The sequence below is a fragment of the Vombatus ursinus genome, unplaced genomic scaffold (genome assembly GCF_900497805.2).
Source record: "Vombatus ursinus unplaced genomic scaffold, bare-nosed wombat genome assembly UNPS02014832.1, whole genome shotgun sequence".
Lineage (NCBI taxonomy): Eukaryota > Metazoa > Chordata > Mammalia > Diprotodontia > Vombatidae > Vombatus > Vombatus ursinus.
Window position 1 is genome coordinate 46,149,847 of NW_020954610.1, and position 17,482 is coordinate 46,167,328.

The window sequence follows — 17,482 nt, forward strand, 5'->3', positions numbered from 1 at the left end:
GTTACTTAATCAATGGTTGTTGGGTTGAATTGTCAAGTGGAAATCTAGATCGCTTATTCATAAGGAAAGCATTCTTGAGGATGAAAGCCTGCAGTCAGGAAGAGTTGAGCTCAAATCCAGGTTCAGACACTGGGCAAATCACTTAACTTCCGTCTGCCTCAGTTTCCTAATCTCTAAAATAGGGATAATAATAGCATTTACCAAACAGGTTTGCTTCGAGGACTGAATGAGATAATATTTGTAAAGTGCTTTGCAAATTTTAACACACTTATATGAATACTAACTATTATTATTATTAAGTATGTGAGATTTAGACCTGGAATCATTCATTCACATGATTCAATTCTGCAAACGTTTAAGTGCCCAATATGTGCTAGGCAATGGAGATATAAAAACAACCATGAAATAATCCCTGTTCTCAAAGAGCTTACAACCCAACTGGAAGGATACATATATGCAAAGGAATTTCAAGAGGGAAAATGCACTCCACCTGGGGGTTAGGAAAGGCTTGATACAGAAGAGCAAAAGGAGTCCAGGGTCATTCCTTTCCTCCCATCCAGGATAAAGATTTCACATTGTTCCATTACATTGCATTGATGAGTACACTCTTGAAGGAAGCTAGAGGATTCTATGAGGTGGGGGGGGGGGGCATGGTGAGGTATGAATGCATTCCAAACATGAGGGGTAGGGGAGGAAATAAGGGGAAAAGAATGTTCTGTGCTGGGGCAAGTTTGACTGGATCAGTTTAGTATGTGAGGGAGATGGGTATGAATTGGAACTGGAAAGGCAGGTGGGAACCAGGTTAGGGGAGGGCTTTCAATGCCAGGCTGAGAATTTTTTATTTTATCCCAGAGGCAATAGAAAATCATTAAGGATTTTTTCGTAGGGAGTTGATGTTGTCATATTTGTTATAAGAAAACATATGTAACTAGGTGGGCACCCATGCACGCTTGCTGCAGGAATATGTATTTATAAACAGGTACCTGCCATTGGCTGAGGTAAAAACTTGGTCTACAGCGACTACCTCAGGTTTGTTATTACCTGGTTAGCAGCCTCATCACTGTAACCTGAGGGATCTTGCCCAACAGGAATGTGATACAGAAAGGCCCCAAACCCAAGGCCTGGTCCAGCAGGACCCTTGCAATGTCCATTTGACATTTAGGCACTGGGCAAAATGATACGAATCATAACACTAGAACAACAATCCCTGTCAGTGACACTTTGGCTTCTGGTGACCCAACTTATCCAGTTTGCCCTAAAATCCAGGTGAGAAAGCCAAAGCAACATCTATATTCCCCCAGCTTCTGGCTGGCCTCAACACTGGAATACTAGGTGTTTCTATAATAAACAGGTGAATGGTAAAAATAAAATAAAATAGGAGAAGGTACCTGAGCTATGCTCTCGAAGGAAGCTAGGTGATTCCATGAGGAATGGCTAGGGATGGTTTTAATGTCCTTCCCAAGATTTTTCATCATCTTTGTTAAGAGACAATGGAGAAGGAACAGGAGAAGGAAGACCCAAGCTAGCAAAGAGGAAGAAAGAGTAGACTGGGGGAAGGAGATCTCTGGGAGAATAATTCCAAGGACAGGTAGGGAGCAGGAGGCATGTGAGACCCTCTCATGTCACTGAATGAATTCTTAGAGGACCTGCTTGGAGCCAGAGAACATCCTCAGCTATGCAGCATTCATCTGACTCACTAAGGTCCCCATGGGCTGAAAGGTATTAATCTGATTATTTAGCAGTAGGTATGATAAAAACCAATCTCATTCTGGTTATTAACTACAGAGCTGATTGGGCAGGAGCTGTCAACATTTCCATCACTGCCATCCTCTGCTGCTGCTGCCTCCAAAAGCTTAGTACAAACAGTAAGTCTAAATTCTTCAGCTGAAATCCCTGTATTTCAAGGCAGTGCGATTCTGTCTATGTGGGTATTCCTTCCACTGACCCAGGTTATAATCCTTTCAAGTCTTCCTAGATCATCTTCATGATGTGTTGTCTTCCTTTTCAACCCCCTGCCAAAATCACACCCTGGTGGCTAGCCTTCTGGTGATGATGACTCCCTCCACATTTAGCACAGTACCTGGCATATCAGAGGCTCTTTGTACATGTTTCTGGTGTTTAATTGAATGAGATAGATGGGTCTTCATGCAACAGGTGCATGATCCATCCCTTGGCATGGACTTGAAGCCTCTTTGGCTTGGGTAGAACCTCACAGAACTTCTATTTCACTGGCACAGGCTTCATGAATCCAAAGCCACTGAGTACCATGATGTGGCATCATAGGAGGACTTTTGAGGAGGTTGAATAGATGTAGATAGGTAGGTAGAGATAGATAGATAGACAGAGAGACAGATAGAGACAGATAGATAGACAGACAGACAGAGAGATAATCAGATAAATAGACAAAAATGCAGATAGAGAGACAGAAAGACAGACTGGCAAGCAGGCAAACAGAGAGACAGAAAGATAGACAGGTAGGCAGAGACCAAAAAAGAAAAATACAGAGACAGAAAGACAGGTAGGCAGAAAAATATAAGGACAGACAGATAGTAGATATATATACTTAATCCAGAGGGACTTATCCATAGTTACTTTTCCTTTTTCTAAGCTGTCAGAGAAAGAAAAAAAATATATAGTGCAAATCTCCCTTGCTTATAGGCATGAAGGTTTTCTTTTTAGTTCTTTGCAACACAGTTAAAGACATATCTCTTCTCTTCCTATGAAAATAAAATGGAGTGATTGTTTTTGGGTTTTTTTTTTAACCTACAAGGCTATTCAACTTATTCTAGGATAAAGTGATCCAAAGGAGAAAGCAGTAATGTGCACAACCCAGATTGGCTTTGCCAGCTTGCATTTCACCCTGCCAGGTTCCAAATGAAAAATGGTAATTTCCCTAGAAAGCCCATCTATCATTCCAAGGTACTGCTGAGCATGCAATCTGCCCAATCAGTCCCTCTTCATTCTCAAAGAAATTCAAACCACTAAGTATCCCATAAACATGTGCCCCCTCCCTCAACACCAGTGTCTTCATGTCTCTTTACATCATTCCTACCATTTCTAATTGGCTGGGTCTCCTGCACTGCTTTCTCTGGTACTTACATAAACCTGAGTTCTGATTCCCTTCTGACTAAGACTTCCCGAAGACGCTGAATTTTTGCCATTTCCAACTCAATCTCCTCCGGCATCATGGTTGTCTCAGCCATGGAAATGATGTCAAGTTGATCTGTGCAGACAGAAGGAACACGAGACATATAAGCCAGGTTATGCCAGGTTATATATAGGATTTTGCAAACCCCCCAAAGCACCATAGAAATATGGGTACAGAAGACCTCTGGAGAAGGCTAACTGAATCCCTGACAGCTGTAGAATGCTTAGTATTTAGTGCCTGGTACATATTAGATGCTTAATAAATGTTTATTGATTAATTAATTTATGGTTCCTGGAAAAGTGGCAGCCACTTGCCAGGATCCATGTAAATTGGAACTGGTTAATTAGTCAGTCAACAAGCATGTTTTAAGCACTTAGTGTGTACCAGACACTGGGCTAAGCTCTGGAAATACAAATACAAGCCAAAAAAAAGATGATTCTTGTCTTCAAGAAACTTAGAATTCTTTGTTTTTGTTTTTGTTTTTTTGTTTTTTGTTTTTCTTAAGGAACTTATAATTCTAAAGGGGAGAACAGTACATAAAAGGAGGCTGAAAAGGGGGAAGGAAAAGGGGGAACATGATGGAGAAGTTAGGAAGAGTGCAACCCAGTGGGAAATGAAGAGATGGCTAGCCTGGGAGCCCTTCTTAAATGGAGGTTCTGGGAGGAGCCAACCAATCAGAGGAAGGGCTTCTGGGGCAAAAGTGAGGTGTGAGTTCTAGGGCTAAAGAGATCTTCCAGGATGAAGAATTTCTGTTGCCATGATGGAGGAGACCAGCTTGATGGGAAATGAAGGGGTGGTATATTTCTTTGAAAGACTGGAAACCATTACAAAATAAGACTACAGCCACTCCTGAAGTTGATGAAAGCATAATGTTAATCAATCAACAAGGTGCTAGGGATACAAAGACAAACATGAAAAAATCCCTGCCTTCAAGGAGCTTACATTCTTTTGGGGGAAGGAAACATTTAAATATGTAATTATATACAAGATAGATACAAAACAGATACAAGATGATTCTTTGAGGAAGGGGGCACTAGCATCTGGGGAGATGAGGGAAGACTTTATGTAGAAGGTGGCATTCAAGTTGAACTTTGGAGAGAACCAGGAATACTAAAAGATGGAGGTAAAGAAGCACATTCTGGGGTCGGTGTGGGGGGGGGGGCGGGATGGCCTGTGTGAAGGCATGGAGACAGGAGGAGATTGGGTAAAAAAGCAAAAAGCCAGTGTAGCTAGAACAAGGAGTATGTTAAGGAGAGGTAGGCAAGAGAGGTTGGTTGAGGCCAAAATGTGAAGGGCATTAAATGCTAAGTGGAAGAGTTTACATTCAACTCTAGAGGTAATAGGGAATCCCCATGGAGTTTACTGAGCAAGAAAATGACATGTCAGACCTGTGCTTGCACTTTAACAGCTGTGCAGAGGATGAGTTAGAGAGGGAAGAGAGAGACACAGAGAAAGAGAGAAAGGAGAGAGAGAGAAGAGAGACAAAGACAGAGAGAAAGAGAGAAGAGGGAGAAAAAGAAAGAGAGAGAGACAAAGACAGAGAGAGAAAGAGAGAGAGAGAAAGAGAGAGAGAGAGAGAGAGATTTGAGGCAGGGAGACCAATTAGGAGGCCACTGTAATAATCCAGGCAAGAGGTGATGAAGGTTTAAACCAGAGTGCTGTCTGTGTTACTCAAGAAGTAGATGGATGGGGCAGAGCTAAGATAACAGAATAAAAGCAGGGACTTGCTTGAACTCTCCCCAAACCCCTCCAAATACCTGTAAAAATGACTCTAAACAAATTCTAGAGCAGCAGAACCCACAAAATGACAGAGTGAAACAAATTTCCAGCCCAAGACAACCTGGAAGATCAACAGGAAAGGTTTGTTGCACCAGGGTGAGAGAGGAGCACAGTCCAGTGCAGGCTATGCCATCACAGATTGGGCCCTAGCAAACCTGGAACAGGCCTCAGGGGACTGAATCACTGGCAGCTGTGGCTGTTTCCAGACTTCTCAACTCACAAACACCAAAGACAACTTAGGTCAGTAGGAAAGGTCTGTTAGACCTGGGTGAGAGAGGAGCACAGTTCAGCCCCAGCCCTGGGGCAGTGGAGGGAGGTCTCAGCCCATGGATGATGGGGGGATCGAGTGGCTGATCAGAGGGGAATTGCAGGGATCTCTTTGCTGGTGCTGAGGCAGGATTCTCTTGCTTTGCCCATTCTTGGATCTGGGTTGCAGTCCTGGGTGGCAGGAGTGAGTGAGGTGAGGTGAGTGCCGGTGTAGTGGAACTTGTGGCAGTAGTACAGAGGGAATCCTCACAGTTCCAAGGCAGAAAAGAGTGCTTATGGTCACTCACAGACCAGAGTACAAGCCCAGAGAGGAGTAAAGACCTCTCCTTAGATCATACCACCTTGGAAGAACTGAAAATTTACAGGTCCCTAGACATATCTCTGAAAACAGCTGCACAAAACCCCTAAAACTTGAGATAGTACACCCTCCACACTGGAAGCAGAGCCCTACCTTAACAAAGAGTTTAAAAGTCAAGTAATTGACTGTTTGCTAACAGTGGAAAAGTACTCAAACTATAGAATCTTACTTTGGTGACAAAGAAGATCAAAATATACAACCAGAAGAAGACAACAAAGTCAAAGCTTCTACATCCAGAGCCTCCAAGAAGAATATGAATTGGTCTCAGGTCATGGAAGAGCTCAAAGTGGATTTTGAAAATCAATGAAGAGAAGTAGAGGAAAAATTGAGAAGAGACATGAGAGTGATGCAAGAAAATCATGAAAAATGAGTCAACAGCTTGGTAAAGGAGACCCAAAAAAATACTGAAGAAAATAACACCTTAAAAAGTAGCCTAACCCAAATGGCAAAAGAGGTCAAAAAAGTCAATGAGGAGAAGAATGCCTTAAAAAGCAGAATTGGCCAAATGGAAGAGGAAGTCCAAAAGCTCACTGAAGAAAATAATTCCTTAAAAATTAGAATGGAGCAAATGGAAGCTAATAACTCTATGATAAATCAAGACATTATAAAACAAAACCAAAAGAATGAAAAAATAGAAGACAATGTGAAATATCTCGTTGGAGAAACACCTGGCCTGGAAAATAGATCCAGGAGAGATAATTTAAAAATTATTGGACTACCTGAAAGCCATGATCAAAAAAAGAGCCTAGACATCGTCTTTTAAGAAATTATCAAGGAAAACTGCCCTGATAGTTTAGAACCAGAGGGTAAACTAGAAATGGAAAGAATCCACTGATCACCTCTTGAAAGAGATCCCAAAAGGAAAACTCCCAGGAATATTATAGCCAAATTCCAGAGTTCCCAGGTCAAGGAGAAAATATTGCAAGCAGCCAGAAAGAAACAATTCAAGTGTTGTGGAACCACAATCAGGATAGCACAAGATTTAACAGCTTCTACATTAAAGGATCAAAGTGCTTGGAATATGATATTCTGGATGTCAAAGGAGCTAGGATTAAAACCAAAAATCATCTACCTAGCAAAACTGAGTATAATCCATGAGGGGAAAAAATTGACATTCAATGAGATAGAGGAATTTCATGCATTCTTGAGAAAAGACCAGAGCTAAATAGAAAATTTGACTTTCAAACACAAGACTCAAGAGAAACATGAAAAAGGTAAATGGGAAAGAGAAATCATAAGGGACTTATTAAAGTTGAACTGTTTACATTCCTAGATGGAAAGATGATATTTGTAACTCATGAGACCTTTCTCAGTATTAGGGTAGTTAGAGGGAACATATATACATATATATATATATATATACACACATATATATGTATGTATGTATATATAGACAGAGGGCACAGGATGAGTTGAACATGAAGGGATGATACCTAAAAAATAAAATTAAGGGGTGAGAGAGGAATGTACTGGGAGAAGAAGAAAGGGAGAGGTAGAATGGGATAAATTATCTCACATAAAAGAGGCAAGAAAAAGCTTTTACAGTGGAGGGAAAGGGGGAAAGTGAGAGGGAATGAGTGAACCTTACTCTCATTGGATTTGGCTTAAGGAGGGAATAACATACACACTCAATTGGGTATGGAAATCTATCTTACCCTACAGGAAAGTAGGGGGCAAGGGGATAAGAGAGTGGGGTATGATAGAAGGGAAGGCAGATTGGGGGAGGGGGTAATCAATGCAAACACTTTTTGAGGAGAGACAGAGTTAAAGGAGAAAATAAAACAAATGGGGGTAGGATAGGATGGAGGGGAAATATAGTCTTTCAGAACATGAAAAAAAAAGAGGTAGATGGATGTGAGTAGCATCTTAAAGGTAAGGTTGGAAATATGTTATTTGAAACTCTTGAAAACATTTCCTTATAGAAACACATTGCAAATGAGGGTTAGATTCCTAAGCTAGGCCACATGAGCCTATTTCACACATAATGAAACTAGACTACAGTAGCTGGAGCTGGAGTTCAGCATCCCAGGAAAAGAAGGCCATATATTACAGGAGTGGGGAAGAAGAGAATGAGAAAGAAAAAGACCCAGTCAATAGATTTTTTTTTTCTTTTAACTTACAATGTAAGGGATATGCACAGAAAGATGTATCTGAGTACAAACTCAATTAGATTTTACTATTGGAATTCTTTTATACAGAAAAGCAACAAAATCAAAAGGAACAATTTCATTATTCTGCTTAGCTATACCAAAAAGAATACATGGGCATGCAAGAATATGGAGTACAGAAAAACTCAATTAAGAAACATCTGCTTTAAAAAGGTATAAGTGATATATAGTGCAGATAATTAAAGTAGTATTGGTGACATAGTACAAGCAATTAACTACAGTTAACAAACATCTGTTCAAATAGGATATAGGGTGCAGGGAATTTTTCACAGACATGCATTTTTATACATTTTGCTTCCTTAGCAAACTACAGCAGTCCTGTAGTTTCTTAAAACCAAGATGGATTTACTTAGATCCAAAGTTAGTTAAACTCCATTTCACACCCTATCATCTACCATGTGGTGTTCTTTCTCCTAGATCCTTTATGCCTTTGCCACAAGCCCCCACTGCAACACACTCCTCAAGTTGTTCCTTCCCCCTCCCTCAAAGTGCTCCAATCACTCCATCCCAAACAACCTAACCCACTTCTGGGGCTTCCCCATCAAAACTCCCTTTGCATTCGATGCATTAAATATCATCTAGTTGTTGGGAGCAAAGCAATCTCAGATAACCTTTTAACCCTCTCAAAGGTATTCCTACTTTTAGAAGGGCATGCTCATTAACCCAGAAGAATCTTTAGATGGAAGAGTTGTGAGCAATCCAAAGTGAAGAAAAAAAACTTCAAGCAGGGTTGAGGAAGGTACTCTTGGGCAGTCCAGTCAGTTCAGCCTGAGAAACTAGGGTCAGCTCCCCAAAACCAGTTTGCTTTTCACAGTCCCTTTTCTTTTCCCAAGTACTCTCTAAAAAGTGCTGGGGTTTTCCCACTATAGGTCCCAAGGCACTGCCAGAAAGGACTCTGATAGGAAGTAAGGAAGATGTGTAGAAAAAGGAATGGGGTTTGGGAAGAATTGGGGGGGGGCACAGAGGCATTAGTAGCCCTTTGTATGAATTGTTTATTTATAATTCAGGCTTTTTTAGTTGACCAATAAACATTTATTAAATGCCTACAATGTGCTAGGCATTGTGCTAAACGCTGAATTTTAAAGTCCCCATACTTGTTCACATCATTGATCGAAGGTGTTTTGTCCTGATGATTCACCACTGAAATTATAATTTCATTATTTCTTCTAGCATTCATTGTTTAGTAGGATTATCTTTGATCCAAAGCAGGAAGTCTCATGGCACCTGGTTTCCCATCACAGTTTGGATGGGAAACATTTTGTTTCTCATTCTGTTTGTCCACAGCCTTAAATCTTGCCCAAACGATCAGTCCCCTAAGACACCAGCCAGCGCTTAGAGATAGCAACGCACTAACACGATCTTTTACTTTTTTTCTTCATCTTGTTTCAGTACTTTCAGAGGTGCAGATGCTGTAAATGGCACTATACCCTGGAAGTGGGGTGTAGAATAACGAGAATTAATCATGCTTCGTGGATTGGCACTTTACCTCCACCCTCGGGAAAGGTGAAGTGGCATTGCCTAGCTTCATTTATTGAAATGACCGCTTGGCTGGTATTTGAGGATGAGGACTGGCCTGACCCTGATGAGGAATCTTGAGAAGAGGTACTTCTTTCCCTCTAGGGGAGGGGTATGATAGTCTTGAGCTCAAGAAGCAGCTTGGCAAAGTGGTGAGCTGGCCTTGGTGCTAGCAGACCTAGGTTCAAGTCCTGATTCTAACACATAATGACTGTGCAGCACTCACTGGTCAACTCATTTAACCAACTTCTCGGTGCCCTACACCACTCTCTGACACTGTACGTAAAAGGTGACAGCCTAAACTGGTAGAGGAAGTTTCCTCATCAGGAGGTTCTCTATTCCAATGGAATCCCACGTGCAATCACTATCTCTATCATCTTAGCCATGACCATGCTACCTCCACAATCCAGAACTCTGAAACTCCTTTCTGATCATCACCTCCTATCAATTCATCTTTCCTTCTACTTTATTCTTCTGAAACCTAGTTTCTGTTCTCAGCGTGATTTCTACTCATTCCAATTCACCCTCTTCTCTGAGTTCACCAACTCTTGCCTTATTTTCCTCTTCTCTCTTCACAGTCTTGATCGGAACAAGCAAGTTCACCTAAAGTCTGCTGTCCTTGACTTCTCTGCCTTTGTCCTATCACTGGTGTAGTGCAGAGAGCTTAGTAAATGCTTGTTGATTTGCTGACTAATTATTACGTATCAGGCATTGCACTTGGTGCTGGGAATAAAAAGACAAAAAAAAAAAAAAAGAAAAACAGTCCCTGATCTCAAAGAGCTTACATTTTTTGGGGAAGGAAACAATATCTGCACAAAAGATACAAAAAATATACCCAGTATTCAATTCTCAAAAGTATCTGTGATCCCACTGAATGGGATGCTATCCACAGTCTTCAGGATGCATTGCAGAGAAACAGTGACTCAGAGAACCACAAAATTTCAGAGTTGGAAGAAAGCTTATGGATTATCAAGTCTAACCCATACCTGAAAAAAAACCACTTACTTCCACAACACACATGAAAAGTGGTCATCCAGCCTTTGTTTGCAGCCTTCCAAAGACAGACACTACAACCTACCACTTGTTCAGTCGTGTCTGATTCTTTGTGACCCCATTTGGAGTTTTCTTAGCAGAGATACTGGAGTGGTTTGCTATTTCCTTCTCCAACTCATTTTACAGATGAGGGAACTGAGGCAAACAGGATTAAGTGACTTGACTAGGGTCACACAGCTAGTAAGTGCCTGAGGCCAGATTTGAATTCAAGAAGATGAGTCTTCCTGACTCCAGGCCCAGCGCTATATGCACTGTACCTACCTGCTCCGCAACCTGCCACTTCCACCTCCTGAAAGTTACAGGATCATGGTCTCAACCTGGATGGCATCTCAGATGCTATCTAATATAACCTTTTCATTTCACAGATGTGGAAATTGAAGTTAAATGACTTGCCCAAGGCTTCACAGGTAAATAGGTACCAGGCATAAGATTTGAATCTAGGTCCTCTGACTCTAGACAGAGTGTTCTTTGTACTATATCAGGCTGTCTCCCCAGTTATAGGATAGGCTCACAATTAAGTAGAAAAAAACAGACAGGATTGGGTTTGAAAAATTCTACAAAACTTCCAACATTTCAAAGCTGTTCCCTGACACAAAATCTCATCTTTTTAATACTAATATCAGTTAGTCAAGAAGTATTTATTAAGTGCCCACTATGTGCCAGGCACTGTACTAAGCACTAGGGATACAAAAAGAGGCAAAAGGCAGTCCCTGCCACCAAGGAGCCAATAACCTAATGAAAAGTGATTCTTTAGGTATGGAGGACATGTGCAAACACTGCTCTGGAACCAGCTGTGAAATTCTACAGAAGATACAAAAGTATCTTCTATCACTAATGAAAACTTTGTTCTAACATTGATGAAGTCTCCTCTTAAGAAGCTGTGAAATTCCTTTGTCAGGGTCAGCTATTTATAAGGCTGTACTGAGGATCCTGAGTGAGCCCCACCTTATTAATGAAGTTGAAGGTTGCTTAATACCTATCTGAACCTCCTTTGATGATAAAGTTGACACCTGAGTTACACCCTTAGAATAACCTTTAAAAGGAGGGTTAGGGGACACAGAGAAAGGATTGCTGCTAGAGAGAAATGCAGAGGTGATGGGACTATGCACACAGGGTGGAGTCAGGTTTTGGGGTAGGGGAAGGGAGGTAGATAGCATTCTAAAGCAACCTTCCCCCTTGCCCCAGAATCTCTTGATCCCAAACGTGGAGGTAGTGGAAGGGCAGAGGTAGAAGGGTAGAACAAATTCCAAGTCCAAACAGAGAAGCTTGTATACCATGCCAAGTTTCTTGACCAAACCAAAGCTAGAGCCAAGGAGTGGTAAGCTTCACTCACTCTTTGCTCCTTGGTCCTGACTTTTCCTAAACTTTGGTTATAGCACCCTTTTGCCCTTTAATTAAGGACTCCCCTCTCCAGAGAGTTTTTGTTTATGTGGGTTATTATATCTATCAATATCTACCACTTAGGAAAAATGCTATCCACCAACAGAAAGAGAATTGATGATCTCTGATTGCAAATTGAAGTATAATCTTTTCATTTTCTTTATTTTTCTTGCTTTTTTATTTTGCAATAAGGCTAATACAGAAATATGTTTTGCATGATTTTACATGTATAATTGATATTTTGCTTGCCTTCTCAATGGATGGGGGAGGGGTTGAAGGGACAGAAGAACTTTGGAACTCAAATTTTAAAAGAATATTAAAAATAAATAAATAATAAATTAAAAAAATTTTTTTTACCACATTGGAAATGTAGACATCTTAGTGATATTATGAGAACAGTTTTGACTTTTAAAAATGTTAGTAGTATTTTATTTTTTCCAATTATGTATAAAGATAATTTTTAACACTCATTTTTTAAAAAAATTTTGAATTCCAAATTTTCTCTAACCTTCCCTTCCCTCTCCCGTCTCTAAGACAGTAAGCACTTGATATAGGTTATATGTATGTAATCACCATTTTGACTTTGAAGACCTTCTGAAAGGGTCTCAGAGAGACCCAGGAGTTCCTAGACCAGATTTCCAGAACCACCAATGCAGAGGAACCAAACTGGGCTTTGAACTTCATTTGTGCTATGAGTAGTAAAGACTATAAAGATCTGGGGGATAGGGATTGGCTCTTTATCAACCCCAAGTTCTTTCCCCTCTCATGGAAACCACAACCAGGATAGTGTGATATTTATGAAGAATCACTTTCTGGGAAAGGGTCAGACATAGTAGCCTAGTATTCTGTAAACCCAAGGACACCAGCAACAGGACAAGGATTCCCTATTTGACAGAAACGGAAACTAGTCTCATAGAAATTAAGCTTAAGCCATTGTTTTACATTATACATCACAATAAGTTCCAAGTGGATACTTGACCTAAATTAGAATGGTCACAGCATAAAAATGAAAATAGAGGAGAACATAAGGAGGACTTTTGTGTAATACATCTGGGGGGAGAATTGTTAATTAAACAAAGAATAGAGGAAATCATGGTAAAATGGATATTTTTGTTTACATAAAATTGAAAAGGCTTCACATTGTACAAAATCAATGTATGCAGAATAATTAGAGAAAGAGTTAACTGGGGAAAATTTTCCCCCTGGTAAATAGTATTTTTTCTAATTACATGTAAAGATGTTTTTCAACATTTTTATAAGATTTTGAGTATCAATTTTTTTCTCCCTCCTAAATCCCCTCCCCAAGATGGCAAGCAATCTGATATAGGTTATACACGTGCAATCATGTAAACATATTTCTACATTAGTCATGTTGCGAAAGAAGAAACAGAACAAAAACGAAAAGCCCACAAAATACAAAAAACAAAAAAAGTTAAAATAGTATGCTTTGATCTGCATTCAGACTCCATGGTTCTTTCTGTGGATGTGGATGGCATTTTCCATCGTAAGTCTTTTGGAATTGTCTTGGATCATTATATTGCTGAGAAGAGCTAAGTCATTCATAGTTGGTCATTGCATAATGTTGCTACATTCTCCTGGTTCTACTCACTTCACTCAGCATCAGTCTATACAAGTTTTTCCAGGTTTTTCTGAAATCCACCTGCTCATCATTTCTTACAGAACAATAGTATTCTACTACATTCATGTGCCACAATGTGTTCAGCCATTCTGGGGGGAAAATATTGCAGCAAATATCTTTAATAAAGTCCTAGTATCTTGGATATGTAAGGAATGGATACAAATGTATAAGAATTAGATCCATTCACTAATAAATAAGTTCTGAAAGGGGATAAACAGGCAGGGTTTTTTTAGGGCAATTGGGGTTAAGTGACTTTCTCAGGGTCACACAGCTAGTAAGTGTTAAATGTCTGAGGCTGGATTTGAACTCAGGTCCTCCTGATTCCAGGGCTGGTACTCTATCCATTGTGCCACTTACCTGCCCCTAACAAGCAGAGTTTTTTTTGTTTTGTTTTGTTTTTTGTTTTTTAGGCAATTGGGGTTAAATGACTTGCCCAGGGTCACACAGCTAGTAAGTGTCAAGTGTTTGGTCTGAGGTTGGATTTAAACTCAGGTCCTCCTGACTTCCAGACCTGTGTGCTATCTACTGTGCCACCTAGCTGCCCCAACAGGCAGTTTTTAACAGAAGAAATACAAACTATCAATAACTATATGAAAGAATGCTCCAATTTACTAATTATTAGAGAAATGCAAACCACCAATATCCAGGAAGTTCTTCCTGTTGTCTAACATCCCCACACTCCCAAAGCAGGTTCTTAACCATTCAGTGAATATTTGAATTACATTCTTGGGTTGTGGATACCCTGATTCATTTTTTTTTATTTCTTCTTTTCTTTATGGTCCTGAATGTGGTTTACTTTTAATGCCTTAATAGTCAAACATCCCCAACTCTTGATCATTACTTAAACATCTTAGAGTGTGAAAAGTGTCTGAGGTTGTGCAGAACCAATCTTATTTTCTACCCGGAAGCACAATGTAATCCAATCAAACAATTTTAGGACAAAGTGGTAAGTTTAGCTCTTTCTCTTCTAGACGGATTCATTTTTTGAAGACTGCTGATAACATATTAGGTTGTTTCTGTTTTGTTTGTTTTATCTTAAGCTAATTGCCCAGTAAAACTTATTTATTCCCAAACATTATATTGGAGAGCATTGTATGTTTCCAGAAGAATCACTTTCTTATCATAATGAATAGAATGTTAAATAGCCCTTTGCTTTTATTGAATTACTATTTTCAAGGAAAATAAAATAACAGACTGTAATTCAGCTGCTCATGACGTCTGTCCTTTCCTTTATTTATCTCATTAAGTATGGCTCCTGGGAATCTAGACCAGCTTTTTGAATTCTTTCAATTGAGGAGGAGGGCAAGAGGTAAGGAAGGTGGATGTACATAGTAGGCAAAAGGAGGAGGAACCTTAAGAATTCAAAGTCAGAGTCCCCTTCTTAGAAATTGCACCGGGGCAGCTAGATGGCACAGTGGATAGAGCACTGGCCCTGGAGTCAGGAGGACCTGAGTTCAAATCCAGCCTCAGACCAAACACTTGACACTAGCTGTGTGACCCTGGGCAAGTCACTTAACCCCAATTGCCTTAAAAAAAGGGGGAAAAAAAAAGAAATTGCAACAAGGATTGACTACACTGGCCAGTGAAAGAACCTTCAGTTACTTCATCTGGAAATGATTTCTTTCCTTCTGCTTGTCACTTCTAGGTAGCATACTCGATAGAGTGCCAGGTCTAGAACCAGGAAGACCTGAATTCAAATACATTCTCAGACATTAGCTGTGTGACCCTGGGCAAGTCACTTCACCCCTTTTTGCCTCAGTTTTCTCACTTCTAAAATGAAGATAATAGTACCTCCCTCCCAGGGTTGTTGTGAGGATCAAGAAGGATAATAATTGTAAAGCACTTAGCACAGTGCCAGACACATAGTATGAGCTATATAAATACTACCTATTGTTATTGCTATTCAAATGCATCTGGCTATTTTTCTGTGGCCCCAACAGTTTTTCCCCTATCTCTTGAGAAAAAGCCCATTCTGCTAATAAGCATTATTAATCATAAGCATTGTTCTCCATTTGTGATCCAGAGGCCACATAAGGGTCATTTTGTTTGCACAATGATGTTTCCCCAGCACAGAGATTAGGAAAAACCAGAGCCAAGAGATTTAACCATCCCTTTGATAAACCAATCAAATAGTTTCTGAGAACCATCTCTCTACCCAGCACTATACTAGACATCACAAGTGGAAAACATTTTCAGTTCTCAAGTAACTTGCAAACTATTTAACAAGGAGGTTGAAGACATAAGATCCAAGAAACAATGAGGAAAGAAGACAGAACTATTTATTTTAGCATCATATACTGATAGAATAAAGTACTAAATTTTGAGGTGTGAAACAATTAGAGTACAGTACTGTATATAAGAAGGCACTAATTGGATTTTACAGACATTAAGTGAAAAAAGAATTAAGTGAGGTAAGAGATGAATGTGGGCTAAAGTCATCAGAGAAGTATTTATGAAAGTGAGTTGTTCCTTGAAATGTGAACAAAATAGGGAAGATGGTATGAACTACAGACAGTAGAAACAGTAAGGCAAAGAGATGGAAGCAAGCATGGTATATGGGGGGTGTGGGTGGGGTGGGATATGACAAAGGGACCTAAAGGGGGCTAAATATATAATTCATGTTGGGTATCATGGGGCAAAAATTTGCTTAAGTAAATTTGGGGCAAGAATATAAAGAGTTTTGAAAGTCACATAAAAGAGTTTAAGGCTTAATATTGTAAACAAAAGGTAGCCAAGATAGAAAGTAGGTTCATGAACAGAGGAATCATTTGAAGTTCCTTGTTACTTTCAAGAGCTGCACCATTCTCTCAGTCACTCAAACTTGCAACTTTGTTTTAATTCTAAATACCTCAAAACCACCCACCCCATATATCCAATCTTGTTTCTACCTTCACAACATCTCTTGTGTACATCCCCTTTTCTCCACTCACACTTTTTCTGTATCCCTAGCACTTAGAATAATGTCTGGCACATTTGTTGTTTTCGTTGAGTCATTTCAGTATGTATGGGTTTTCTTGGCAAAGACACTGGAGTGGTTTGCTATTTCCTTCTCCAGCTCATTTTATAGATGAGGAAACTGAGGCAAACAGGATTAAGTGACTTGCTCAGGGTCATACAGCTAGTATGTGTCTGAGGCCCAGTTTCAACCCATGAAGATAGGTCTTCATGATTCCAAGCCCAGTGCTCTATCCATTGCACCACCTAGCTGCCCTGTCTGGTACACAGTAAGAGCTTAATAAATGCTTATTCACTGACTAATGATAAAGACTCATTAAAAGAATGAATGAATGAGTGAAGCAGAAGAGAACAAATTGAAAAGAGATTGGAAAGTCTAGAGAGAAAGGGAATAAACATAGGAATGAAGGCTATTAAGAAACAGGGAAGGGATAGAAGAAAGAACAAAGTGGCAGCATTGGCTTTGGAGAAAAGTGGGCATATTTCTTCATCCACAACTGAATATGTTAAAGTGAAGAAAAGTGTAGATAAAAGAGCTCACACCTTCAGGACTCAACCTTTTCAGTAAAATGGAAGGCAAGGTGTTTAGGATACTCATTTGTAAAATGAGAGTTTGGGGCTGCATGCTAAGGTTCCATCCAATAATATTCATTAAACTCTGCTCCATGGGGAGTTCCACGTGATGTGAATAGGAGTTTCTGTGGTAAAATAGGCTGCTGTCTTTTTCCTGTAAAATATTAAATATGAAATTGTAAGTATAGCAAAAAATTACTTGCAAAATTTAGGGATATAAAATATTCATTTTATTTTCATGTCTCATGGACTATCTTATTATTATTATGCATAAATCTGTTTATTATAGTTTCTTTCAATTTGTAATTTATAGTTTTGTATTTTCGAAATTCAGTTTCATTTTTACTACTTTATGAATGGTTGTTTTACTCTTAAAAAACAAGTGGAGCAATATTAATAACACTTTTATATTTTAATATTAAGTTATATCACCAAAGACAAAGCAGTGGGTTGACTATGTAGAAATTTAAAGGAATAACAGACAGACCATCCTGGGACTGCACTGGGAAATGTGAAAAAAAATCCAGATCTTCACCACATTGGGTGGATCCTTGGTGGAGGAATGTATCTGTCATTCAGTAAGAATTTATTATGTTCCATAGATAGATAGATAGATAGATAGATAGATAGATAGATAGATAGATAGA

The 17,482-nt window shown here is 39.5% G+C and overlaps 1 protein-coding gene across 2 annotated transcripts in view; it reads right to left on the reverse strand.

The window, feature by feature from the left end:
* CUNH16orf45 (chromosome unknown C16orf45 homolog) overlaps positions 1-17,482 on the reverse strand; it is a 135,998-nt gene that overhangs the window by 44,912 nt on the left and 73,604 nt on the right. For both annotated transcript variants that reach the window (XM_027839534.1, XM_027839535.1), the window contains exon 2: positions 3,100-3,223. In XM_027839534.1, coding sequence (XP_027695335.1) covers positions 3,100-3,223 — 124 coding nt within the window. The remainder of the gene's footprint in view (positions 1-3,099; positions 3,224-17,482) is intronic.